The sequence below is a fragment of the Agelaius tricolor genome, unplaced genomic scaffold (assembly GCF_023055355.1).
Source record: "Agelaius tricolor isolate 1412-34295 unplaced genomic scaffold, bAgeTri1.0.p SCAF_18, whole genome shotgun sequence".
In the NCBI taxonomy this organism is placed as follows: Eukaryota; Metazoa; Chordata; class Aves; order Passeriformes; family Icteridae; genus Agelaius; species Agelaius tricolor.
Genome location: NW_027269278.1, coordinates 1291333 through 1318970, shown reverse-complemented (window position 1 = coordinate 1318970; position 27638 = coordinate 1291333). Strand labels below are relative to the sequence as shown.

The following is a 27638-nucleotide window of genomic DNA, read 5'->3' as shown; positions in this document are numbered from 1 at the left end:
CCTTTCTGCGCAGTTCTCGCGAGACGCGCGCGCGCTCCCGCCCCGCCAGGCGGCCTTCGGACTACACGCCCCACAATGCCTCGCGCGCGCTCGGGGAGGGGCGTCGGCCAATGGCGCGGCGCCCCGCTGCCGGCTCCCCCCGGAAGTGACGTCAAGGGCCCCCATGTGAGGCGATTGCAACACATGGTGCGCGGCGCGGGGGAGCGCGAGCACCGCGTGCGACGTCAGCGCCGCGCGCCGGGGGGAGCGGGCACCGAGCGGCGGGGCCCGACCGGCACCGGCACCGCCCGGGACACACCCGGCCCCAGCGCCCCGCTCCGCACCGCCCGCCCGCCCCGCGCCGCCGCGCCCGCCGCAGCGCCTGCCGCCGCGGGAGGAGGAGGAGGAGGAGGAGGAGGAGGAGGGAGAAGATGGCGGACGATCCCAGCGCTGCCGACCGCAACGTGGAGATCTGGAAGATCAAGAAGCTCATCAAGAGCCTGGAGGCGGCCCGCGGGTGAGCGCCGGGCCCGCGGGGCCGCCGCCCCGGAGCTCCGGGTGTCCCGGCTGGAGCGGGGCCGCGGCCGGGGCGCTGCCCGGGCCCGCCCGGCGCGGGGGGACGGGAGGCGCAGCCCCGGCCCGGCCGCCCCTGCCCGGCCCCGGGGCCCTTTTGTGCGGCCGCGTGGGACCCGGCGGCCGCTTGGGCCCGGGGAGGCGGCGGGGAGGGCGGGCCGGGGTCGGGAGGGCAGGGCCGAGTGGAAGCGTGGCCGCGCTTCCCGCACGGGAAAAGGGAAAAGGGCCGCGGCTGCCCGGGGCTCCGCCGGCCCCGGCGCGGCCCCGCAGCTGCTCCCGCACCCGGCCCCGGGCGGGGCGGTTCCCCCCGGCCCCGGCGGGGGTGGCACAGGTGCGTGTCCCCGGTGCCCGGCCCGTCCGGCTGCCCCGTGCCAGCTGGCACCGGCGAAAGGCGGATTCTAGCCGGAGGAGACGCTCCGCTGTCCCCCGTGCAGCCTTGGGCCGCTCCCAAGGGACCGGCTGGGCCGGGGAGGGCGGCGGGGTAAGGGCAGGGAGGCAGGGGCTGAGGCAGCACTTACTCAGTGCTTTCCTTACCGACAGTTGTTTGATCTTTCTCACCCCTTCCACTCCCAGCAGAGGTGCTCAGCTCCATTTCCCTGAAAGTAAGCTCTTCCAAAGTTTGGACAGTGGGAAATTTAAAGTCTCTAATCCCCCTTTAATCCTTGCACTTTAATCTTTTTTGTCCCCCCAGAATATCTGTTCCTGCAGCCTGCCCCATGCCAGAAGTGCCTGTTTGAGGGGGCACCTTGGCAGTGGCTGGTTCCATCGTTTGGGAACCCTCTTGGGCCTGAGGAATTGCAAGACTTCAAGGTTCTGGGGCTGTAAAATAGCAAAGAAAGTGTGTCTCGGCAGACAGCCTGGTAAAATAAAAATGAGGGGTCACTCCTTAGCCACCCTTGTGGCTCCAGTTTCCACAGGCTCACCTGAACAGGTGTTGCTCTAGCTGGGGCAGCACTGGCATCGTTCTGGGCCCCCCCAAAAGCCTGGGGCCAGCTGGCAGAGGCTGAGCTGCTGTCTTGCCATGTCCTTAGTGCTGGTGCTTGCTCTGTGCAGTCATTCAGCTGAAAACTAACCCAGGCAGGAGGGGATCCCAAGTCATAGGTCGCCCTGAATGTGTTTTACTCTGACTCATGATGCAGCTGTGCAGGGATGGTGGGGGGGAGAAGGGAGTGGGGAGCCTGGGCTGCCCTTCCCTGTGGCACACTGGACTTTGGCTGCCCCAGCTGATCACTGGGCTGGGCCTGTGCGTGGTGTGGGCAGCACAGGCTGTGCTCACAGGGGTCCTGGGAAGCTGAAAGGGCTCAGGAAGCTCCAGGCATGCGCTGGAGCTTTGTGCAAGAGCTCCTAGGGAGCCTGGGTGGGTTTTGGAAATGTGGAGTTGGAGTTTTGTCTCTCCCTGGTTCGAGCTGTGCCCATTTCAGTGTCAGCTCTTGTGTTGTTTGGGATAGGTGAGTGCTGCAGAGAAGGTCCCAGCAGCTGTTGGAATGCTCCTGGGAGGCTGAAGGGCAGGTGTCTCTTGTGGTGTCAGCTTCCTGGGGCCACAGCCCAGGTGTCTGCCCTGTCTTCCCTCTTCCAGTGATCCCTGGAACAGCTCTGCTGTGCAGTAGAGGTGCCACAGGCACAGTCAGATCTGTGTAGGAGGTTTAGCTGTGCCCCCTGGATCCAGCACATCTCCTGGAGGTGGTGATGCTGCTGTCCCTTAATTTAATCTGTGCCAGCTGCTAAAGCAGCTCCTGAGTAAGGTGGTACTGGTGCCAGCAAGTCTAATCTGAGCAAGGTGATGCTGATTTGGTGTCTTCCAGGGAGGCCTAGCCCAAATTATCCTGGTTTGGGTGCAGTGAGGAGAAGAGGTGCTGCAGCCTCAGCCCCCAGCAGGCTCAGGCTCCCCGGCACAGGAGGTGTGGGGCAATGGAACAGGCTTTTCCGGCCTTTGGAAGAGTCACTTCCTCTTCCTGTGCAGTAGGAAGACCTGTTCTGGGGTGGGTTAGAGGGCAAAGCCTTCCAGCAGGGTGATGAGGAGGGCCAGGGCCTCGCTGGGAAGGCGTCCCCACCTTCCCTTACTCATGTGCTCCATTAGTGACCCAGCAGCAGTGTCCCAGTTTCGTGTGCTGGCTGTTCCTGCAGGGGATCAAAGGACGGGAAATGGAGGAAGCTGGAGTTAGACATTCCCTTGGCATGTGGTGGTTGGGGCACCTCTGCTCTGATCCAGCTCATGTGGTAAAATCTCAGTGGAGTCTGCAGGGTGTTAACAAAAGTCAAGTGAGCAGGAGGGCGAGGAAGTGCCTTTATGGGATTGATGAGGAAAGGGGCAGTGCTTGGTCACAGCACCCAGAGGAAAGATTAAAACCTCAGCTTTCCCAGAAGCTGATCAGCTGGAGGCCAGCAGGGATAGGTCTGCCTCTCAAACCTGGAGGTAACATCCTAGTGGGAATGCCCTGTGTTGTTTTCCCAGCCCTGCTAAGGAAATCTGGCTTTCTCACTGATCTCTATGGAAAGAATCTGTCAGTTCAAAACAATGAAAAATAATTTTGAACTCCCTAACCCCACCTCAAAGCCCTGTCTCTGCTGACAGGGACTAGAAGGAGCTGTTATCTGTGTCTTGCTTCCTAAACCAGAAGTTATCTCCTTCCAGCTCTCCAAAGCTGAGTTACAAACTGTGTGATCCTGTACAGAGTGGCTGAGTTGGTGTTTCTGATTTGGTGAGGTGGAGGGGGGTAGCTGGGCTCTCACAGGGTGTGAGGAGGAGCAGAGGGACCAGTTCAGCACTGCAGGCAATTAACCTTTGTGGCCAGAAGAAGATGGGAGTAAAAGGCTCCTGATAGGGCAGTTGTGGCCTTGTCAGAAGTTTAACCTTGTCATGCATCTCTGAGAGCTTGAAGTGCTCAGACTTAGATCCAACATCTCTACTTCTCCCCTACTGAGGGATTCATTTTGCTTTCAGTACACAGTTCAGTTTTGTAGAATAGATTTGGAGAAACACTGGGCCCCCCAGAAGCTGCAGCTGTGTCTTTCTCTGTGGGGCTGCTGCAGCCCAAGTAGAAGCAGCATTAGCCACTGTGTTTTCCTTTCTTCTCCTCTCTCGGGGCTTTTCTGCTGTTGCTTCATGCAGTTTTTCAGTGTCAGTGCTAAATTGACAATCCCTCTTTGTTCCTTTGGTCTGTGCAGTTTTGAATAGTTAGCTGGGTTATGGGCAGGGTTTTCTGCTAATCTAAGCTGTAAATGCTTGGCAAAATCAATTATCAGCAACAACAAGCAGTCTCTTTGCTGGGAGAGGACCTGAGATGTCACATTGGAATCATGTTCGGAAACTTCTCCATATCTTAGAAATGCTTTCCTCTGCAAACATCTCTGCTTGCAAATGGTACTGACACCTCCCAGGCTTCCAGACCCCAGGTGAGAGTGCAGGGTGTGGAGCTCCCTTACAATGGGAAAACTTTCAGGAACGTGCTCTCTGGAGACATCTCCCCTGTCCTGAGCTTGCTCTGTTGGGGGCAGAAGCCCTTGTTGGTTATTTTACTGGAACAGGAAAAGAGGAGGTGAAGATTGAGGTGTCACTGAAGGCACTGAGTGCAAACACAACTGAGGCTGGTGTGGGGAAGAACATTTTCCAAATGATGTGCTCTGGAAGGTGGGTCAAACAGGGCAAATGCAGAAACAAAGTCTGAACAAGTAACTTATTCTGGTTGTAACTGGAAGAAATGTTTCAAAGCTGGAGGAGGGAGAAATGGCAAGAGAAGGGGACATCTTGGTGTCTCCAGAGTATTGGGAGGAAAGCAAAGTGTTGCAGTTCCTGCCTGGGTTTGGATTCTGCCATGTTGAGATTTCCATCTGCTATATGGGAGAAGCAGAAAAGGAGAGAAACAAAGTCACCATGAAGGACAGGGGCCTTTCTCTCCTGCAAAGAGAGACAAAGTTCTGCTTGAGATCCTGGAAAATGGAATATAGTTCTGCTAGAGGGTGAACAAACTCACCTGTTGCTTAGACAGAAAAGATTTGCCCGCATCATTTGCAGATGGGTTCTCTTGCAGTCTGTCTGGAGTCTTGCTGGTCCTGATGGGAAAGTCCAATCTTGGAATTAGGTTCAAGCTGCTGCTGTTTCCCAGCCTTGTGGAACAGGACCAGGAGGCTGGACTTCTCAACACCTTGTTCTGGGATATGCTGGGATGATGCTGCTCTGGGAGCAGGCAGCTTGGCAGGGCTAAGATGGCTTGGACAGCCTGATGCTTCTGGGGGGATAAGGCAGTCTTAACCTGTTCCACTGTGAGGATGGTGGGCCTTTCCAGAAGTGGCCTGAGAGCCCACCTGGCTGTGAGTTAACAGCACTGTGGGCAGAGCTGCAGCAGCTCCACTGCTGGAGGCAGTCAGGGGATCACAGGGGTCAGTGACAGCTATCTCCTGTACTGCCTTGCCTTGTTCCCAGTTTCTTTTGAACAAAGTCCTGGGAAGCCATGGTGCTGGCATTCTCTCGTGCTGCCTGAGTGAGCTGTATTTCTCACCTGGACTAGGCAGAGCTCCTGCAACACTCTCCTGTGAGTGGATTATTCTGCTGGTGGTGCTGAAGGTGGAATTGTGCTGGGATAACTATGGGACAGTATTGTAGCTGGGTTAACTCCAGCGTGGATTCTCCTGCTCCATACACGACACAGCACAGCAGATTTAGGGTGACACCACCACCATGCCCAGGCAGGTACCAGAGCAGCTCTCTTGGCTCAGGGGGTGTCACACACCAGGAGGAGCATTTGGTGAGATCTGTCAGCACTGACTAGTGTCTGCCTGACTGCCAGAGATGTGTCAGTCCAGGGGCTCCCTCCCCTGCTCCCAGCCTGGCAGCAGATCTCTCTCCCTGCCTTCTTTATCAGGATCTGTTTGTTGTTGTGGCTGTGCCTCGGGCCTGAGCTCTGGGTCTATCAACAGTTTAACTGTTGATACAGGAGCTGTTTCTGCAGCTTTCACCTTAGGATGGGGGGTATGATGGAGGCCTTGCCCCAGGCCTGGGTGAGCCAGGGCATCTGGGAAGGGCAGAGCCACACCAAGGTGGTCCTTGGCTTTCCAACTCGTGCTGTGGTATTTAGGTTGCAGCTCTGTTATGTTGTGCCAGTCATGGGAGAGGCTTGAGGATCTCTCCTGTGAACTGGTGTCTCCAGTGGCCCTCTCTTGCAGAAAGGTCCTGCTCCAGCTGGAATTGAGCTGGGCTGTCACACTGGGAAATGTGAGGCACGGGTGGGACAAGGGCTGGAGGAGCAGGTGGGTGTGCAGGAATTGAGCCTTACTGACAGTGAGTTTTCTGCTTTGACTTGGTGATCTGACCTTAGTGTGGCGCGTTCAGGGAAGAGGTTGTGGTTTAAGTTCCTACCCAAGGCAGATTGCTTCCTCCAAGCTGTGCTTTCTCATCCTGCCTATGGCAGGGGGAGTTCCTAAAGGAGGTCATGTTTCTGTGAGAGGCAGAGGCTATGATGCTAATAGTGCCTGTGCTTCTGCTGTGTGAGGAGAGGGAGGAGGTGTTTGCAGAGAGGCTGGAATAGAAGCAGTCCAGAGCAGAAGGGAGAGCTGAGGGCACTGTGGCAGGAAACCACGTGGGATGAACAGCAGCTGCTTCCACACCATTTCCCTGCTCTGTTGGACCTCTTCAGGCTGCCAGTGTCCACAGTGCTGGGGTAGAAGCTGAATGTGGATTTCTTATAGGCAGGGCTGATCAGACCTCTGAGGACTAAGCAGTGTCTCATGTTTCAGTGGTGCTCAGGGTGGGAGGTCTGAGAAAGCTGTGCCAGGTCGGAAGAGGAGCCAGGGAAGCTGAAGCCAGGGACAATGTCCAAAGGGTTGTTGACATCCTGCTGGTTGCCTCAGTCTAATGGTTGTAAAACATTTTCTGGGCTCTCACCTGCCTGCTGTACCTGTTCCTTTTGTAGTGCAGTGACAATTAGGAAGTGCTGTTTGGAGAGAGCTCACTAGCAGGTGGCTGAGGAGGACCTGAGCTAGAAAAGTGGCTCCAGATCAGAACTCCAGCGAGTGTCTGACAGCCTGTGGCTGTTCAGCAGCCTGGTACCTCTTTTACAACTGTGTGAATCATTAGTGAGCAGTGTGATTCATGCACAGATCATCATTCACATCGAGCTAATGAATGAGCCCCTGAGGAATGACGTGGTAGGAGATGGGAACAAGCACCTCAAAAGAGGACAGACTTTTTTGGCTTTGTGGCAACTGGATTTCTTTTCCCTCCTGTTAGCCACCTATTCCCATGTAGCTCTGGGGCATTAGCATCTTAATAAGCAAATCTGGATTTGTTTCAGTCCCTCAGTGGACATCTTGTACCCAAATGGCCCATTAGCATAATGCAACAAGTCTTTTAAACTTGGAGCATTAATAATTGGAGAAGGAGGAGGGAGAGCAGGGGAGCTGTGGCAAAACTGAGCCTCCCAGTGAGTCACAAATGTCTGAAGTGCAGAAATGTCTGTTCCACTTCCCAGTAATTGGGCATCCGGGCTTTCTGCATGAGGTCAGATGCAGCCAATAAGGCCTATTCAAAACATGCCTGTGCAATTATGTTTTGTGGTGTGTTGCCTTTGATCCAAGGATTTTGGAGAAGCATTGATTCACCTTCTCCAAGGGGTGTGCAGGATGCACTTGTGCTGATTCAGTGCTTGGGATGAAATTGGGATCTGCTCCTGGAGCTGCAGGGACGGGGGTGCTGGCAGTGGCCTGAGCAGCAGTATCAGAGCCAGCCCCAGTCTGGCTCTGGGGACAGAGCTGCTGACATGTCCCTCTGGCAGCTGGTGTGTGGTGGCCCAGGGGCCAAGGGCTCGCTGTCACCTGCTACCTGTGCAGCCTCAGCCACAGGAGAGCTGCCAGGCTGTGCTGTGTGCAGGAGCAGGAGTCCGTGACCTGATTCTTGTCTCACCTCCTCTGTGTCCTGGCAGTGAGGGAGGCTGGGCTCAGGAGGCAGCTCCTGGCAGGCGGCGGCTCAGGGGGCAGCACTGCCTCGCCTGACCCTTGCTCAGGCTGTGGCCAGGCTTGCTCTGCTCCTTTGCTGTGCAGCCATTTGCTGCCTCCATGTGGGAAGCTTTCCCTGGCTGCTGGAGCCAGAGGTGCACTGAGGAAATGAGGCTCACTTGTGTTTTCCAGGGTGGGTTCTGGCTGGGTGCTTTTCTCCTTGACTGGCACTCAGAGCCTGGTTGGCATCTGGAGGCCTTTCGTCTCTGAAAAGGTGGTGGGTGAGGGTAGGAGGGCAGGATACCTTTCCAGGCCAGTGTGAGTGTCTGCTTCAAGCTGGTTCTGGTTACATGAAGCGCTTTTTCTATCCAGTCTGCTAGCATTAGAGGAGAGTGATGTATAGGATTCCTGTTGTGGGCTTTGGAGCAGGACTACAGCAGGAGAGCCTGGCATTGTGTGAGCCATGGTGGAATAGCTGCATGGTCTCATGCTGTGCAGTTAAGTGGTTTTCCTTTGTCCAGGGGAGAGGTGGCATTCAGAGGCTGATGGAAGAATTCAGTGTCTGGGGTGTTTCTTCAGTTCAGTGGAGGGGGGGGGGTGGGGCTCAGTTTCTCCAATAAATGCTTATGCTGAAAAGGATTCCTGAAGAATTAATTACTTGGTCTCCTGACTCTGCAAATCCTCTCCTCATACCCACCCTGCCCCCATCTTGTCCTTTTTCTCTGCTTCTGAGGTATCAGTGGATCCAGAGAGGTGAACTCTGCCTTACTTTTGCTTGGGAACTGGTCCCTTCCATACCTTCAAACCCTTCTTTGGATGACATGGAAGCCTTTGAGGAATGACTTGTATTCATGTTGCCTTTTAGGAGATGATCCAGAGCTCTGCTGCACGCTGGGGTGAAATGCAGGATGCCTCTGGGGGATTGTGAGGTTCCTGCTGAAATTGTGCTGTACAAAGTTCTGCATGGCTTTTGGCTCAGCTCCACATTAAACCTCAGAGGGGCTGTGGTGGGTCCCACTGAGCTCCCCAGTGCTGTGTGCTCTGGCTGGGTGTCTGTGCAGTGCATGTGTCCTGCTCCATGTGCTCGGAGCCCATGGGCTGAGCAGGGAGGGGGAGTTCATCTGCTTCTGGTGGAGGCATCACAAAACCCTGGTGCCTCCAAGCAGCAGTTAGGCTGAGGGTGTTTGCTGGGTTTATTGCAGAGCATTCAACTGATATCTTACAGACTGTGCAGTCTTTGGCTTCCAGGTGATGTGGCCTCTGAGGGATCCTGGACTCTGGAGATTCCCTGCTCTTTCCTAGCAGGTTTTCCAGGAAAAGTTGTGCAGCTCTTTCATCTGCTGTTGTCTCTCCAGATTTGGCATCTCAAGTGGATTTGATCCACTCTGTTTGATGAAGGCTTTGTCTTATTAAAAGACATTAAGTCTTTAATGGGTGCAGCTGTGACCTGTTTGTTTGTATCCACAGCCATAATTCATAAGTTGCAGGAGTGTGTGTAGCACTTCCCTCTGGCAAGCTCAGTGCTCTTGCACTCAGGGCAGGATGAGTGGGGAGTGTCTGATGGCCTGGGTGTTGTAAGGGAACCCAAACCAGCGATTTTGTACTTGCCTGTACCAAAGGACACTTCCTTTTTATAGCACTCCATTCAACATCTCTGCTCAGGTACAGCATGAAAAACCCTCAAATATTCTTTCTTCACATCACTGATTTTGTGTGCCCTGAATGTAGTCCTTCACTGAAGTGCCACGTGCCTGCAGCACTGTGGGTGTTGGTTCAGGAGCAGCTCTTTGGCACCTCTGGGATGTGCCTGATGGAGTTCTGCCTTGGATTGCAGTGATATTGCTGGCATCTGCCTTGGATTGCAGTGATATTGCTGGCATCTGCCTTGGATTGCAGTGATATTGCTGGCATCTGCCTTGGATTGCAGTGATATTGCTGGCATCTGCCTTGGATTGCAGTGATATTGCTGGCATCTGCCTTGCAGCTGGCTGCACGTGGAACTGCTTTAGCCACCACATAACTTGGGTAGCCTTGGCTGTCCAGGCATCTTGGGCTCCTTGGGATATGTTGATGCACAGTCCTGGATGGAGAGCAGCAGAGGTTACCTGGGGAAGGTACCATGGCTTGGAGCAGTGTGTGGCAACAGTTGTTTCATAGAAAGCTTCCTGGCTGTGGAATGTGGTTGGGATCAGATTATCTGGGAGCTGCTGGCTCTGTGCTCCTGCCAGTCTCTGGCAGTCACACACAGGCCTGGTGCTGCCCTTGGTTCCTGGGGAGAGCAGGATGCTCATGAAGCTGTGCCCTGTAAAAATAAGCCCATTTTGAGTCCTAGGGAATGACTGCCCTCCCTTGCCTCTGTATCCCACATTCCACAGTGTGCTGTTAGTGTGAAATGTTTCACTGTGGAACAGCTACAGCTCAGCTGCTGTTTGTCAGGTCTTCTCTGATAGCACAGGGCAGGCCAGTCACTGCTATTTATATAGCAGGCTGTGAAATTAATGCTCTCCCGTGCCAGCTCATAGCCCAAATTGCAGGAGCCAGGTTGATTGACTGCTCCTCCTCAGAGTGCTGTGGTTGTCTGCCTGCTGGAGGGGAGCTGTGCTGGCTGCTGCTGGTTTGGGGTGTGGCACTGCACGACCCATTTCAGTGGCACAGCACTGTGTAAGGTGGTAGGAGCCTTTTGGAAAACCACTACATTGCTGTCTAGTGCCAGCTGAAAACTGAAGGTCTAAGGATCTGCTCAGCTGTTCTTTCTGGTGGCAGGATGGTAGGAACATGGTGACAAAGCCCTGCAGGTGGAGATGGCCACCCAGAGCAGGAGGCCCCTCTGGCAGCTGTCATGGAAAGCAGCCCCGGGTGCATGTGGCAGCCCATCCCAGGAGGGTGCAGTGCCTGCTTTGTGCTCTTGGCTCCTGCTCTGGTGCCTCCCTCGTGCTGGAGCACAGAGCACATCCACAGAGGGCCCCGCTGCTTGTACTGAGCATGGCGTGGGCAGGGAGCAGGGACCCAGCTGGTGCCAGCATCCTCTGGGCCATTCCTGCTCCTGGAAGGGACCCAGCCATGCTCCTGGCCTGCACACACAGCAGGGAGGGCTCCTGGGCCATCCCTCCTCTCCTGGCAGGAGCTGCTCGGGTGCCACAGCAGCTGCTTGCAGGAGTGGCACAGCTCCCCTGCAGCTCTGGGGACTGGGTTGGTGGTGATCCAGCGCTGCCCACACGGCCACTCGCTGTGATCACTTGTCAGCAGTTGCTCTGAGGTCTCTCTGTGTGTCTGGGAAAGCTGTTTGGTGGCACAGTTGTCTGAAATTCCAACTGTAGCAACATCGGAGTTTTAATAACAGAAAGGCTGTCCTTTCCACAAGCCTTGATTTTCTGAGGAACTTGCTGTCTCCCAAGAGAGAAATGTGCTTGTTTTTCCTTCTCCTCTTTCCTCAAACAGGCCTCCAGCACACTGTGGGAGAAAGCTAGAGCTCACCTGCTACGGTGTGGGAAAGTTGGAGCTTTGATCCTTGTCCTCTCTCCTGGAGATACCTAATGCTGCTCGTGGCAGGTGCTGCTAAATCTGAGCTAACTGCCCGTTCCTGGCAGGGCTGGCACCATGAGCATTGCAGACAGTGCAGGCCTTCTGCCTCTCCAGAGCTGGCAGAGCTGCTTCCTTGGTTCTTTGGAGTGTGTGGGCTGGTGCCCCTCATGCTCCTGATTGTTTCCTCTGCCCCTGTCCCCTGAGCAGTGGCACTTGTGGTGCTGGCCTGTGGGCTGGGGTGCTGCTTCCCTCCATCACAAACATCTCGAGCATCCTGCCCTTGGATGGCACTGGCAGCTCTTTGGCCAGAACAGGGACAGCAACTGCCTGGAGCTCTGCAAGCCCCTGGCTTGGCTTGGTCCAAAAGCATCAGCTCCCAGCTTTTCTGGTGGAACTTGGGTGTGCTGAGCAGGGGAAACCTCAGCAGTGCTGTGAAATCAGGATATAGCCTGGCATGTCCATGCTTCCTTCAGGAATGCTGTGGGGGATGCAGGGCAGACCCAGCTCCTGGCACCTCTGACCCCGAGCTGCCAGTGTGAGCAGTGCCCCTGATCTCACTAGATCACTTGGTTGTGTCCCATAGCAGGTGTGTGGTGCAGCTGTGCCCCCTTTTGGGAGGCCTTAGGATGGTTATGGGGAAATTCCTTACCTCATTCCCAGGTAGGTGTTCTCTGGAGCCCTCAGCTCCGGAGGGGACAGGGTGGGATTTGCAGAAAACCTTTTATTTTTTTGAGGCTACAAAGACCTAGAGCAGACTTGGAAATTACCTTATTCTGCAGAATAACCTATTTTTTTCTGAGTGTTTTTGAACAGCAGCTTTCTTAGAAACTCTTTGCTGCATTTTGTCTCCTTGGGGTGAGTTTAGCAGATGCACCACAGGGTTTTTTAGACCCTGCCATACTGCATTAGGGTCACAGACAGGTACAAGCTTGCTTTGAAAGAGGAAAGCTGCTCTTGCATGGTCGGGTAACGAGGTGTTGGCAGCGTGTGAGGGAGTTCTGCAGCCACCGTGAGTGCTGGTGCCCATCTGCTGCAGTGGTGTCTTGCTGGTCTCAGTCTTTGGTTGTTTGCTTGTTTAGTGATCCCTTGGAGTGCTGGGTGCATGGGGACATGGTGACAAGCTGGCTGGTTCCTTGTGCTCCAGGCTTCCAGCAGCCTGGGAGGTTGCTCCTGTGGCAAACTGCATGCCAGCTGTTTTGCTGGATTCTTCAGGAATTGGTTAGAGCCTGAAATAGTTCTGACTGTGTAAATAGTGGTGAAGCATGCCAAACCTGAGAAGTGCACTTGATGTTGGTAGTGGAAGGTGCTTTTGGATACAAATCCAGACTGGAATTTGCTGAAGGATTGGCCCAGGCACAGTACTGTGCTGTGTTGAACTAGTTGGAGATTTAAATGAGGGGAATGCATCCTCTGAGACCCTTTAAATTTGTTTGTTTGCAGTAATGAATCACCAAGGCTTGTGAAGGCCACTCTGTTACCTCGGGTGGGATATCCCTGAGGAGCAGTGCTGTGACCCTGCCTGGTGGATGAGGAGCTGTGTGTAGGATCCAGTGGGTGCTCTGTGCTGGCACCAGTGTTTCTGGGGCACTGGCACACAGCACAAGGCCCGGGGCTGGCGTCTGAGGGGGGTGGCTTGCGTTTGAAAACTGAAGGGAGCCTTTCAAATGACTTTTTACTGAGGAATTGCTCTTGGGAGTGCACACCCAGCCTTCCTCCTTATTGTTCACAAAGCTGGGGAAGCATCTGGAGAGTCAGTCCTGTGAGGAACAGCTGAGGGATCTGGAGGGGCTCAGCTTGGAGAAAAGGAGGCTCAAGGGGGGGCCTTATTGCTCTCTGCAAATTCCTGCAAGGGGTTTGTAGATGGGGACATTGGGCTCTTCTTCCAGGCAGTTTGTGACAGGACTTGCTCCCTGCTCTTTCCCCTCTCTCCTCAATTCAGGAAAAATTGTATGTAATCTCTTCCTAGCAGGAGAGCCATGGAGTGCCCAAGGGGTGTAACAGTCCCACTCCCACCTGCCCCACTGGGATGCCCCTAGGGGATGCAGGAAGTTAGGTGTGATGGGCAGAGCTTTCTAATCTCTGGGAAGTTGTAAGACTTTCTTCTTTGAGAGGAGAAGATAACTCAGGAGTGCTACTTGCACAGAAGTGGGGAAGAGTTGCTTTAGTTCTGATCAGCCTCTTGCTCAAAGGAGCCTGCTGGGAATGATAGCCATTATCTGTCCCCAAGGCTGGTGCCATTCACTGGGTGGGGAACTGCTTTAATTGACTGGGCTGTGGAGTGTTCTTGGCTGGGGTGACCTGGAAGCCTGAGAGCTGCCAGCATGGCTCAGAGCTCCTCCTGGGAATAACACAGGCCAGAGTGGCTTTGTGACTTCCACTGGTGTGTATGGGGAGCTCAGATATTAAAACCAATTAGTTGTCTTTAAGGTCAAGGACTTATTTGACCTACCAGCCTCCATTTCAACTTGGCCTGGATTGAGGATCTTTGGGAGAGGGCTGTACAACTTGTGTAAAGAAGCTAATGAAGTGATGCTTTTTAAAGCACTTCCCTGCTGCCTCTGTAGCCCAAACACTTCAGCAGGACACTGGTATGTGACAGCCTGAAACAGCAGCGAGCAGGGGCTGGGGTAGGCTCCTTCCATAAGAAATGTAAAAGAGCAAAACCCTGGAGTCTGATGTCTGAAAAGCACTTTGTTGGTGCTCTGACTCAGAATCCTGAGAAAAGGCTTTTTCACAGAGCTTAGCTGGTTTGCCCTTGAGAGAACTGGAGGATACGATGAGGGATTTGATTTTGATGCCATTACTCTAATGGGAAGCATGAGGTCTGGGTTAAATCTGAGACAATGCAGAGGCAGCACTTCAGACATCTGGGATACTTCAATGGCAAATGGGAGGTACCTGCTGGAAGGCAGATGGGAGCTTCCCCAATTTTCCTTTTGGCTTTGGGTGGATTTAAACCACAAGGCAGCTTTGGGGATTAAGATTTCTGCAAGACCCACCCCAAAGCCCTAGGAAAAATGAATATCAAACTTATTTTCCTTTAATTTAAGCCTGTCCTGTGATTTGTGGGGTGTTATCTTCTGACTCTGTGCCTGGGGTTGGTGCTGGTGAAGCAGCAGTGTGTGCTTAGCACAGTTCAGTTAAAGCAGCTGCCAGGGCTGATGAGCTGCTCTGGGGAGAAAAGTGATAGTGGGAAAGCAGAAAATACTCACTGTGACAAAGGGATCCTTCCAGTTCAGTTTTCTGTATTAATCTGAGGAAAACAACGTGTTAAGAAAGCACTTGGGCTGCTTAGTGCTCCAGCTGTCTGAGAACAAATTAAATGGGCTCTAAGATGTCCTTGAAGTATGTGGCTGCATTGTTTTAAATAATCTCTGCTGGGAGCTGCTTCCATTCCTTCTGCTCACAGCCCCTGGTCTGTGCAGCCCTTGGTCTGCACATGTGTTCTTTCTTCCCATGTAGTGCCCTAGAGTGAAAAAGCAGCTTTTGGAGGACTTGCTTGGTAGAGGCTGAGCACTGAAGAAGAGCCTGTTTTGGTTTTGTTTTCTTTCCTCTCCCATTGTTGTCCAGCAGAAGGGGAATTACACCAGTGACGGTGAAGAAGCGTCCTTGGGGGAGGGAGGAGAGAACTGTGTTCATGGGCTATGGTGTGAGGGTGCTTGTTGCTTTGCTGCCTGCTCACATCCCTTTTTTCCCTCCCCAGCAATGGTACCAGCATGATCTCGTTGATCATTCCCCCCAAAGACCAGATCTCGCGAGTGGCAAAAATGTTAGCGGACGAGTTTGGCACTGCCTCCAACATAAAGTCCAGAGTGAATCGCCTTTCAGTACTGGGAGCCATTACATCTGTACAGCAAAGACTGAAACTCTATAACAAAGGTAACTTCTAGCTTGTATGGATGCTGGCACACTTCCCTTTCTTGGAAGCAGCCTTAAGTTCCTGCACTATGCAGTTTTCTGCTAATCAAATCTGTTGGCCTGTGCTGCTGTTTTGCACTGATATTCCAGGTATGTTGCCCTTGGATGGCTACTTCAGGGGTGGACTTTGGGACTAGAGTAGTAAGGTGGTCCTTGTCTTAAAGGAGTGGGGTCATGATTCTGTTCTTAGTGATGACTGTGCTAAACTTGGCCAGGCTTAAGAGCTGGATATTCTGCAATAGTTCATTTGTGTTAAAGTAGTAATTTTCTGTCAAGCAGAAACTTCTGTGTGCCTTAAGCATGGCATTGAGCAGCTGCCATCATTCTGGGGGGAACAGACCCAGGCCATCTCAGATGAGCCTGGGAGAGTTCATTGTTACTGTTTTTGCCCTGGCCTGTGGCCTTCCCTGGGATGGGCACTCTGCAAATCCCTGTATGGGGACCAGCAGAGCTTCAGGGGCTGCTCAGCCTTTCTCTGGGGGGTGTGAGCTTGCAAACTCATGGCTTTAAGAGGCTGCATGTCTGCTACAGGTGCACTAAATGAGTTTGTTTCCCATTGTAGAGACCTGGGTGGGAATGAGGTGGGGAAAAGGGAAAATGAAAAGTTTGGGATCTTGAATTTCATTCTGCTATGAGTCTCAAGGGGCGCTGGCAGTCAGTTTTTGATGAGTTCAGCTTGTCACATTCCTTAGTGATCTAAACCTGCATTGTGTTGTTTGTAGTACCTCCAAATGGTCTGGTTGTTTACTGTGGAACAATTGTGACAGAAGAAGGAAAAGAGAAGAAAGTCAACATTGACTTTGAACCTTTCAAACCAATCAATACGTCGTTGTATTTGTGTGACAACAAATTCCACACGGAGGTAAGGACTCCCCCATGGCAGGAGCCAAGGTCTGGGCACAGCCTTGCTGTGCTTGAGCCACAAGAACAGCAGGAACATGCCCTGGGGAGGGCTCTGGACGGCTTGGGACTGCCAGAGATGAGGAATGCCTGCTGGAAGGAGCTGAGGGACTGCCCAGCTCCTCCCACCCCTGAGTCTGTGTAACCCACAGACAGGAGCTCCTCTCTGTAACTGGAGGAAGACTGGGTTTTTTCTTAACCACAGAGGCCCATAGATACTATTCCAAGTCAGGCTTTAAAATACTGCCAAGATAATATCAGTGTTGCCAGTCTTGCTATCAGATGTGTTAACTGAGAGCCTTGATGGAGAACTGGCATGTGCCTAATCTGTCTGGGGGAAGTGGGATTATTTTTATCCAACATCTAATTAAGTTAAATGAATGGTTTGAGGCATTTTGAAAGAAATGTGGATTACAGCAGTCAGTGTATTGCCTCTGAGACTATTTTGGCTCTGGCAGGTGCAGAGGTCTCAATGTTTGCAGTGCCCCTCACATCCTTAATGTTTCCCATGATAAATGTATGGCCTGAGACTTAACTGCCTGTTGTCAGACCCATCTGACAGGGCTTGGCAGGCCCTCCAGTGATGTAGTTCTGCTTGTCTTTGTGGGTCTGTGGAGATTTGATCCATAAGTAGCTTCCAGAGGGCAGGAGTACAGCAGGGAAAGGTGTGCTTATTGTACAGGTGAGGTCCATCCCTACTGTTCTGTCTCCCCACAAAGGATGAAATCCCAACATGCCTTTGATCTCCCAGGAATAAAAACCTGTGCACAGGCACAGGTCTGGAGTTCTGCTGGGTCCCTGTGTCCATAGATGAGTGAAAGCAAGAAGGAAATTAGAGAATTCAGTAGAGAGCCAGGATGCCATGCCCAGGGAAGTGTTTGTCCCTGCTGCTGTGGGCAGTGGGAGGGTGCTGGGTTTCCTCCTGCCCTGGCAGGAGATGGATTCATTTGGTCTCCTGTGCCTCAGGGCACTGATTCCATATAGAAGTGCCCAGCAGGCTGTTCCCAGGAGCAGCTGCAAGTCCACTGGTGCTGGTGTGTGGCACTGCTCACCACGGGTGGCAGTGACCTGAGGGGAATTTGTGGGAATTGCTGCTCCTGATGATGGGATCACTGCCAGCCCCTCCCTGCACGGGCTCTGTGCTCTCCCCTGGCTGGGGTTGTGGGGTTATTGCCCTGGGGATTGCCTGCACTGCTGGGGCTGGAGCAGCCTGCTGGGGGCTGTGAGCTCTGAGCTCTGCCTTTGCCCCCTCTCTGGCTGTAGAGCCTTGAACCCCTGAGCTGAGAGCAGGGGCAGCTGCTCGGGCACCCACAGCTTCCCTGGAAAGGTGGGGAGGAAGAGCTGCTCTTCACCTTTGGGCTACAGCTGCCGAGAGGGAGCTCAGTCCAGGCTGAAGGAGCAGAACAAAGGCAATGGTCCCTTGGTGCTTGACAGGTCAAACAGTGCAATTGCTGCCAGAGCTGACCAGGGAATCACTGATCATTGGTACTGTATGAAAATAAGAGGAAATCAAGAAATCAGAGCTTTAGTCATGTGCTGTCTGGCAAGAGCATCTGATAAGATATCTTCTAGATCTTTTATTGCCTGTGTGAAACTGAAGTAACTCCCCCAGGGGACTGTGAGCCCTGATGTGTGTCTGAGGGGTAGGATTTACAATGACTTACTCTGATACCTTGGCTGGAGCATTCATTCCAGTCACACGTTTTGCTTGGCTCGGTCCCAGTTCAAGAGATTGCAGTGTAAAATGCCACTTCCTCCTCTCATTCATCCCACTGCTGAGGAATTTATACAGAATATTAACTTTGGCCAGGAGATTTCATTAAACCTTAGCCCCTGTTTCTTCTAAGCTCTAGAGAGCTGCATCCTGGGTTGTGTGGATTTTGGAAGAGGATGACTGATGGGTTTTATCCTTTCAGTTCAGCCCAGTAATCAGGCTGACAGCCCTGCAGGCAGCTTGAGGTCCCGTGCAGTAACCCAGCACCATCACTTTCAGTGTTAAACTGGTGACTTCAAGCAATCTGGAGTTTTGACAAGTTCCCCATCCTACTGATGTGGTTTTGCCAGCCAGAAAGAGGATTCTGGCTATTGCTTTTTTGGGCATGTGTAAGTGAGCAGGAGTGTGTGTGTGTGCTGGATGTTTCTGCCCACTCAGACAGCCCCTGAGGGAGCAGCAGCTGAGAGACTGCCTTGAGAAAGGAGTGCAGAGTTTGGATGCTTGGGCAAAGTGAACTCAAAAACCTTGATACTGCTCTGTGCTTTGGTTGGGCAACTTAAATGACCTTATGAGAAATAGTCAGCTGCTTTTTTTAAAGGGAGGAAAATTGAAGGATAATTTCATTTTGCAGCAAATGTTCTGGCTGTCTTCTCCACAGCCAGTTATGCACAGGACTATTATTGCTGCTGTTCCTTGTGCTCTGTAAGGCTGAATTTGCTACAGCCACTGTAGATTTATTTCATCATTCTGCCTGTGGAACTTGAAGTCAGCAGGTGCAGCAGACCAGTAGTGGTGGTAGGGAGGCTGTGTCAATGCTTTGGACTACAAAACTGAACCAACAATGTTCTGAGCAAGTTCTGCTTTCCTGGTTGGAATGCCAGGAGAATTACTGCTCCAGTTGTGCTAGCCAGAGAGGTGAGGCAGCCTCAGACAGGTGGGATCCATTTCACTTCACACTCTCCACAGCCCATCTCCAGAGTTTTGCTGTCACACCTGCCCGTGACCTCAGGTGGGGAGCTGGCAAAGCTGGGAAATTGTGATCAAATTTAAACGTGAGTTTCCTCTGTGCTCTTGACAGTGTTGTATGGGATGGGATTATGTATGGAAGGAATTCCTCTCTGTGAGCGTGGGCAGGCCCTGGCACAGGGTGCCCAGAGCAGCTGTGGCTGCCCCTGGATCCTTGGCAGTGCCCAAGGCCAGGCTGGACACTGGGGCTTGGAGCAGCCTGGGATGGCAGGGGAAGGTCTTTAAGGTCTCTTCCAGCCCAAACAATCCTGGGATTCTGCAGTGATCTGGAATAGTTACAGCTCCTGAATGTGCCGGTTTTTCTCCACTTTATTAATGACAATGCAGCCATGAGCAGCTGTGAGCTGGGACTGCTGGGGCTGCACTGTCCTGGCCCTCCCTCACGGCTGTGTCTGTTCCAGGCCCTCACGGCGCTGCTCTCTGACGACAGCAAGTTTGGCTTCATTGTAATAGACGGGAGCGGGGCCCTGTTCGGGACGCTGCAGGGAAACACACGGGAAGTGCTGCACAAATTCACTGTGGATCTTCCAAAGAAGCACGGTAACACACTGGGCTGGCTCTGTCCTGGGCTGGGATGTGAGGGTGGAAAGGGGAACTTGGCCTGTGGGGGTTTAGCTCTGCTCAAATTTGTGCTCCCTTGGAATCTGACAGCAAAGCCTCCAGTCTGAGCCTTCTGTCAGAATTAATGAATCACAGTAATATTCAGTTGATCTCAGAAGTGGCACTTTTTATTTCTTGCTGCATTTGACCCTTTCTTTGGCTTTGGGACAGTTGTAACTAAGTATTCGTAGCACAAGCAGCAATCCCACTCAGTGGGGTCGTTAAGGTTTGATGTGCTGGTGCTGTGTGCACCCCACAGGGAGGAGCAGCGAGCTGCTCTCTGCGGGAAGCACGGGGCCTCATAGAGCAAGGAAAATTCGAGTTCCACTCTGTGCTGCTGTGTTGTAGCCAGCCACTGATGAGTTCAGCAAATTGTCTGCTGGTTACTCCCGGCCCACTGTCCTTTGTAGAGTGGGATGGGACAAAATGAAACAAAAACACTGCCTCTGGTGAGGCTGTGCAGCAGAGACTGCTGGGCTGTGCTGCGTCAGCAGCGTTTGAGGCAGTGTACAAAGGAGATGGCTTCTCTTGAAGGTACAGGGAGAGAAGATGCGCTCAGATGTTCAATTTCTACAGAGTTGCGAGTCTTTATAGAAAGAAAAGAAATATTTTCCTCTGTGGAGAAAAATCTCCTGGTGGGAATGAACCCTCTATTCTCTGAGTGTTCCATGGCAGCCCTTGCCTCGGCTCATGGCAAACTGAATTCAGGAGGCTGCAGCTGCCCTTGGCTGTGGTTATTCCGGGCCAGCTGTGTCCTGAGGATGCTGCTGGCGTGCAGTGGGTCCCCCATGCTGCCCTGTCCCTCCCTGCAGGCAGAGGAGGTCAGTCTGCCCTGCGCTTCGCCCGCCTGCGCATGGAGAAGAGGCACAACTACGTGCGCAAGGTGGCCGAGACGGCCGTGCAGCTCTTCATCTCCGGGGACAAGGTCAACGTGGCCGGGCTCGTCCTCGCCGGCTCGGCCGACTTCAAAACTGAGCTCAGTCAGTCTGACATGTTTGATCAGGTGAGTGGCCTGTTCTGAGCAAACATCATGTCTGAGTGTCAGTGGTGAAGCAGTCATTGTAGCAGAGGAATGTAACTCTGGCCTCTGAAGAGATTTGATCCAAACTAAAAATGTGATGTATCCAAAGAAGTCTCCCGTTCCTGATACCTCCTGCAAGGAGCTGAGAGCTCCTGTTCTTGAAAAAGGGCTGATAAGAAATCTGTCCTCCCTGGTTTGGAACTGGCATTCACATTCTTTGTGCTCCCAAATCTAAAGCAGAAGCTTTATTGGAATTGAACTCCAGTAAACCTGATCCTGGTCCCTGTTGCCTGAAAACTGTGGTTCAGTACTGTGCATTCAGAGGTGCCTCAGGTGAAGTGCAGTAATGAGAGCAGTGACTCCCATGGCAGGGTGAGGAGTGTGACAGCCCTGCTCTGGGCTGGATTCACCATTTCCTGTCTCCTCCTTCTCTTGTTCAGCGGTTGCAATCCAAAGTGCTCAAACTAGTTGATATTTCATATGGAGGAGAAAATGGCTTCAATCAAGCAATTGAGTTGTCAACTGAGGTCCTCTCCAATGTGAAATTCATCCAAGAGAAAAAGCTAATAGGTAAGTGATGCACTGCAGCCTTCTCCTGAGCCAGGTGTGTGGCACAGGTGCTGCTCTTGCAGCTCTTACCCTCTTGCTGCTCTCACCCTCCTGGCAGTGCCCTTGTGCTGCCCCAGCCCTGCCATGCTGGCTGAGAGTGGCACTTGCAGTGGTTCTTTTTACCACCTGCACACCTCAAGTGCTGGTATGGGGGGATGGGGTTTGGTTGGTTTCTTTTTCCACACCAGAAGTCTTGGACCTTCTCTCTCCTTCCATCAGAGATCCCCCTTAGTTCCAGGCTTCTGGTGGCAGCTGCTTCTCAGTTTCTTGCACTCAAATGCAGCTTGTTTGAAGTGTGTGTGCTGTGCTGAGTGCTCATGGCAGGCTCTGTGTGCCCTGCAGGACGATACTTCGATGAGATCAGCCAGGACACGGGCAAGTACTGCTTTGGTGTGGAAGATACACTAAAAGCTTTGGAAATGGGAGCAGTAGAGATCCTGATAGTCTATGAAAACCTGGATATCATGAGATACGTCCTGCACTGCCAAGGCACAGAGGGTACGTGGTGCTCTGGGACATGGGAGCTCTCAGGGTTTGACACCTGAGGTGCCTCGCAGGGATGGGTTGGCTGGAGGAGCTCCCTGAGGATGTCTGACCACAGGGATGTTGTGCAGGGCTGTTACTTTGCAGGTTTTCCAGCCTCTGGGGGAAAAGCTGGAACAAGCAGGGTTCTAGTGCACAGAGGGAATTGCAGTGCCAGGGGGGCACTTGGTCCCAGGGCCAGCCTGGAACCTCCTTCCAGCTTAGGGAGTGTGGTACCAGAGGGGAGACTGAGGTGACCTTGTGTCCAGAAACACAATTGCTGGGCCTGCAGCAGGACCTGTCCCTCTCCGTGTTGGCTCTGCAGCTGCTCTGTGCTGCTGTGCCCTGTGGGGTTGCTCACAGAGCTTTGGAGAGGAAGGAAGGCAGTGGTGGTGCCCAGACCCTCTGTGTTGTAGCTTCTGGCTGTGCTCAGTCTCCTGCTGTCTTTAAACTGCATCTTGTAGCCTTAGCCAAACTAATATTATCATTTTTTCCTCCCTTTTTAGAGGAGAAGATCCTGTATTTGACACCAGAGCAAGAGAAGGATAAATCCCACTTCACAGACAAGGAGGTATTTCAGCTTTGGGGCTTCTGGCTTTGTTCTCAGTGTGTTGGTGCAGAGCTCTGGACATCTGGGCTAAGTTTGTCCCAAGCACCTGAGCACAGTGACCTTCTGGCACTCAGTGACACCTCAGGGCAGGAACCTGTGGCTCTTCCTGTGTAAACCCTTGGATCCTACCCCTGCTTTTCTCCAGTCTTCCCTGCTGCCAATGCCAAGGTTGTGTAAATGGGCAGTGTCAATCTTTGAGCACCACCAAACCATCACCTCCAAGGGTTTGGTAGCCACCATGCAGGCAAGGCCCCAGAACCATCGCTTCCTGCTCTCTGGCACTGATTTGGTTGTGCAGAACCACTGTGAGGTCAGGAATGGTGACCTGGATCAGGTGCCAAGGGAGTGTCTGCTTTGGGGGATGCATTTGACACCTGGAACTGTCATTGGCTGCCTGAGTTTCCTGCCTGTGCAGGTCAAACAGCCCTTGTGGACCAGGGGTCTGTATTACTTTGCAGAATAAACTGGGAAAAAGTGTCCCTTGCCAAAGGGTGGGGATCTGTCCCACTTGGGTTGTGCCTGGGGGCCATTTCCAGCTGTATTCCCTCCTGGAGGGAGGACTGCCAATCCCTGCTGTGCATGGAGGGTTTGCAGCGTTACCTGCAGTGAGGTGCTTCTGTTTCACAATAATCACTGCACTTCCTGCTTAGAAAATGGTGCCTTTTGGCTCTGTGCTTTTATGGATCAGTGTTCCTGCCTGAGAACAGGGCCTGCTGGATGAGGGGGCAGAGCAACTCTGAATGAGCAGTGAAGCTGAGATGTAGCATGGAGTGACACTGGAGCAGAAGAATCAAGGCAGTTTTTCTCCTGCTTCTGCACTAAATGTCCTATTAGAGGCCCAAAACCCTGTCAGTGATTAATTTTGTAGCACCAGGAGCTGCTGGTTGTGCCTGCCCTTGCCTGGTGCAGTTGTGCGAGGAATGCCTTCCCCCAGGAATGTCCCTGTGGAGGGAGCCCTGTGAGGGCTGCTGTCCCTGCTACAGCTGACAAAGCCATGGAGCCAATTTGGGAGGGGATTTTCTCAGTACTGAACACACAGTGACTGTAACAGGGCTTTATTATTTATTTTTCCCTTCCAATGTCTCCACAGACTGGGCAGGAACATGAACTCATAGAAAGTATGCCCCTCCTGGAGTGGTTTGCAAACAACTACAAGAAATTTGGAGCAACATTGGAAATTGTTACAGACAAATCACAAGAAGGATCCCAATTTGTGAAAGGATTTGGAGGAATTGGAGGTAAACTGCAAGAGGAAAATGTGTTTGTTTTGTATAGTGGTTGGTTTGATAATCTGGTGCCAACATGAGTGGGATTAATCTTATTCCTGGCAGTCTTAAAACCAGTTTGAGAAACAGTTGTGTTCACCAGGGTGGATTCATTCCCTGTCCAGCAGGATGGTGATCCATGTTGGGCCCTGTCACTTGCCAGCTGTGTTCCTCAATGCCTGTGTCCTGTGCAGGGCTCAGGGCTGGGCTGTTCCCCTGTGCAGCTGCTGGAGCTCAGGAGGGCCCTGGCTCTGTCTGCACAGGGGCTTGGTGGCAGCCCCTGCCCTGCCCTGGGAGCTCTGACAACCCCCAGCCCTGTTCCTGAAGCACTCGAAGCTGTTGCTCTTCTCTCGGAGCCTTTCTGTACTTTGCTCCCTGATCTTCTGCTTCTTTTCAAAAGAAAAGTGTTTTTAGTCCATCCTGTGGAGCAGTGAGGCCTCTGGGAGCCAGTCCTGCTCTGGAGCTCACTGGGTATCAGTCACGCCTGGCAGAGGTGCAGGTGGCTCCTGTGCCAGTCTGACCAGTCCTGGGCAGGGGGAGCCACAGCAGTGCCAGGGGGAGCTGCACGTCCTGCCTGGGCAGGGGTTCCAGACAAAGCTGTGCCACTGGCTGGGCTCAGCTCTGGTGGATGTGAGTCAGGGAGAAGGGCATTGTAAAGGGGAATTTCTACGGTACAGAGAGCACCAGTCAGGAGGAAAGAACCTGGGATTGTTTGGCTCCATAAGGAGCAAGGTTTCTAAGTTTCAGGGTTTGTAATTCCAGGAGTCTCTTATTTCCTGCCAAGTCCAGCCTCATTGCATGGTGGGATCCTCTTTGCTCCCATGCTCTGTAGGCTGGAAAGGAAATGTCCTTGAAAATCTCCTTCACCTCAGTAAATGATTCCAGGGATACAGGATTTCCAGAGCCCTGGGTTGGTGTTTGGGATAGGAAGAGACAGACCCTAAATCCTGCTTTTACTGCATTGTAAAAGTAGCTGCAGTGCCAGCTGCCCTCTGGATTTTACTGCCAGGCTGGATCTGAGCAGTGCCACTGGGAGCAGTGATGTGCCACTGGTGTTTTGTGGAGATGCAGCCCCAGAACAGGCTCAGCGTTTCCAGGAGAAAGCTGGCCAGGCTGGGCAGCTTCCTTGGGGCGCTGAATTCCCTGTGGCATTTCTCAGTGCAGCTGCCTGTCTGCTGCCAGGCCTGAGCTGGACATGAGTGGGAAGCTGTGGGAGCAGGCTGGGGAGCTGTGCCTGGGGAAGCTGGGGAAGCTAAAGGCTGTTTCTTTGGCAGGTATCTTGCGGTACCGGGTGGACTTCCAGGGCATGGAATACCAAGGAGGAGACGATGAATTTTTTGACCTTGATGACTACTAGGTAGTCGAGCTGGGTCCGGCAACACGTGCCTCGCCCCTCCAGCATCCAACCCAAGGAGCAAACTCATGGTGGAAAACACAACTGATCCCTGCCTTAGAATTGGAACATTTCCAGAACTTGATCCACGAGCATTTGGATTTAAGAAAGCAAAACCCTACACTTTGATTTGTCATAGTGTCAGTACAGCAGCAAACTACTAAGTTCCGATATGCCACTTTGGACTAATTTAAAAAGAATCCCAGTTTTTACTTTTACTCAATGGTGAAATTGGTTGCTCTTGTATTTTATGGAAATGATTTTTTTAACCTTCATGATACATTAACTGCTGTAAACCTCTTCCTTCCAAAATTAATAGAAGTAAGATCCTACTGGTTTGTTTCTTTATACTTTGATTGGAGAAATCAATTGCTGCATTTGGCAGCGCCGTGACCCATTTACATGGCATTCTCAGCTTAGCCTGCAGAAGAAATGGAACGAGGTTGGAGCCATAATTCTCTTCAAAAGCTTGAGGAGGCACTGACCTGAGTGCTGGTTCATTACATGTGGCTTGCAAATTCTGATGGTTTGGGGAGGCTCACCAGCCAAACGTGCTTTAATCTATTTGCAGAAACACTGCTCTTACAAACTAGGAAATGCACTTCATGGATTGCAATGAAAATGCTGCTGAAGTCTTGGGCTTAATTTGGATTTGAGCAGTGCAGCCTTCAGGAATTTATTTTTTTTTCAGTCTTGACAAAAATAAACATGAGATTTCAGTGAAGTAAGGTACACTTGGCTTTTTGTTCCTCAGTAAGTTTTTCTTTTTGCTTTAGCACTGCGTAAGGTTTCCTTGATTATGTGAATTTGAGCCCACAGGTCTTAAATGGAAGTGGGTGTTTGACAGGAATACTGAGTCAGTGGAGTGAAGGCTGAATTAGTGCTGGGAGTGTGGAATATTTGATTCTGATTTGTGGAGCACTGGCACAGCCCTGGGAACACCCAGCTCCCAGAAGTGTCTGTCCTGTGGGGATGTGCCCTTCAGGAGGCAAAGGATCACCTCTGGATGGTCCCAGACTGCCCAGGCTTTGTGTCCTGCCTGTTCCACAGAGCATCCATAGATCAGGGAGCTCATCCTTGGGGTGTGTCCAGCCTGCTGGTGACACTCTGGGGGTCAGGGGCTGTGCAGGCCAGGGGAGCAGTGGCTCAAGGGCAGGTCCTATCCCAGGGGAGCAGTGGCACAGCTCAGGTCCTGTCCCAGGGGAGCAGTGGCACTGTGCCCAGTGGCACAGCTCAGGTCCTGTCCCAGGGGAGCAGTGGCACTGTGCCCAGTGGCACAGCTCAGGTCCTGTCCCAGGGGAGCAGTGACACAGCTCAGGTCCTGTCCCAGGGGAGCAGTGGCACTGTGCCCAGTGGCACAGCTCAGGTCCTGCTCCCTCCCTGGGGGCTCTCCCAGCATTGCTCCCGGTGCTTCCCTCAGGAGCAGCTCCTGTTCCAGCTGCAAACCTTTGCCTCTTGTCCTGGTTCACTTGAACAGAGGGAGCTTCTCTTCAAATTTCTGCCACACTGTTGTTTGAGGTCCAAAATTCCTGTCCTTGTGAGCAATACCATTTGTCCCCCTGGTCCCTGCCCTGGCCGGCGGCTTCGCTGCCGTCCTCACATCCAAGCTGGAATCTCTCCCGGGAGATGGGGCTGGGTCTGCTCAGGGCTGAGCACAGCCCTGGCCCTCACAGCAGTATGTTCTGGATTTTGCCATTGTAAATGGGTCTAATGTGACATGACAAGACCACAAAAATTGGTTGTAAATTTACATTTTTGAATATACTGCTTGTTGTTTCACATGATACATTAGGGTATGCAGCTCCTTTTTGTAGTTTTTATTTTTACTATTTAAGTTTGGAAATGATGCCAAATTTTTGTATTTCTTTAATCAATGTGTTCTCTTCAGTGATATATATTGCATTATATATTGATGTGTATATCAATATATACTGATATGTATTACACTTACACATGCAAACACACTCAGTGGGGGTGGGAGATCCTAGCCTTTGCATACTATATAGCCTCTGCAGAGAGATCCCAAGCAGTGATATCTTGGTGTTGTGATGTACAGAAATGGAGAAGAGTATTAAACCATATTTAAGAATATAGTACAGACTCCTGGTTTATTTTCTCTAGTCCAGGAAACTCTTGCTTTTTGCTCTCAGCTCAATGCCAGCTTCAGGGCTGGAGGTTGGAGGCAGCTCTTTCACAGCTCAGTTTGTGTTTCTGGATGTTTCTCCCTGTGCTGGCCCTGCTCAGGCCCCTAAGGGCTGTGCCCAGTTCTGGCCCCTCACTGCAGCAAGGACACTGAGGGGCTGGAGCGTGTCCAGGGCAGGGAACGGAGCTGGGAAGGGGCTGGAGCCCCAGGAGAGGCTGAGGGAGCTGGGCAGGGGCTCAGCCTGGAGCAAAGGAGGCTCAGGGGGCCCTTGTGGCTCTGCCCAGCTCCTGCCAGGAGGGCACAGCCGGGGGGGCCGGGCTGTGCTCCAGGGAACAGGGACAGGAGCAGAGGGAACGGCCTCAGGCTGGGCCAGGGCAGGCTCAGGGTGGGCACCAGGAGGAATTTCCCCATGGAAAGGGGGCTCAGGGATTGGGAGGGGCTGCCCAAGGGGGTTTGGTGTCCGCATCCCTGGAGGTGCCCAGGAAGGGCTGGAGGAGGCACCGAGTGCTCTGGGCTGGGGACAAGGTGGGGATCAGGCAGGGTTTGGACTCGATGCCCTGGGAGGGATTTTCCCACCTCAGTGATTCCATGGTTCTGTGTTTCTCCAGCACACTCAGTTGTTCTTTGAAGCTGGAGCTTAAAAATGTGACTTCAGAAGGAGGGAGAAATCCAAGAAAGAGCCCAAAGGCAGGTGGGCTGTGAGTGTTACCTGGGTGCTCTGAACACCTGAAGCAGAGGAAGGACAGCCTGCAGCAGCAGCACCCTGCCCTTAACATCCCAATCCCAGAACCCCAGGGTGTTTTTTTAAGAAGCCTTTTCTACTCTGCTTCTTGGGCCAGCCAAGGGTCCTGGCTCCCTGGGCCTGCCCTGACCACTGGCTTCTCCTGTGGCCAACCCACGTGTGTCCCTGGCAGCC

The 27638-nt window shown here is 52.7% G+C and overlaps 1 protein-coding gene across 3 annotated transcripts; it reads left to right on the top strand.

The window, feature by feature from the left end:
• The first annotated feature begins 187 nt into the window (after positions 1 to 187).
• ETF1 (eukaryotic translation termination factor 1) lies at positions 188 to 26672 on the top strand. Of its 3 annotated transcripts, none has more exons than XR_011681644.1 (11): positions 188 to 496; positions 14705 to 14880; positions 15642 to 15781; positions 18961 to 19099; positions 19972 to 20162; positions 20621 to 20750; positions 21132 to 21287; positions 21818 to 21882; positions 23012 to 23159; positions 24461 to 25864; positions 25946 to 26672. XR_011681644.1 is itself a non-coding variant. In XM_071442983.1 (10 exons), the coding sequence occupies exons 1-10, from the start codon at positions 411 to 413 to the stop codon at positions 24541 to 24543; spliced, it is 1314 nt and encodes a 437-aa protein (XP_071299084.1). In that variant the 5' UTR covers positions 188 to 410; the 3' UTR covers positions 24544 to 26672. The 3 variants fall into 3 exon arrangements, 1 of the variants encoding a protein (XP_071299084.1); XR_011681643.1 differs by having other exon boundaries at positions 25898 to 26672; XM_071442983.1 differs by having other exon boundaries at positions 24461 to 26672.
• Positions 26673 to 27638: the final 966 nt, after the last annotated feature.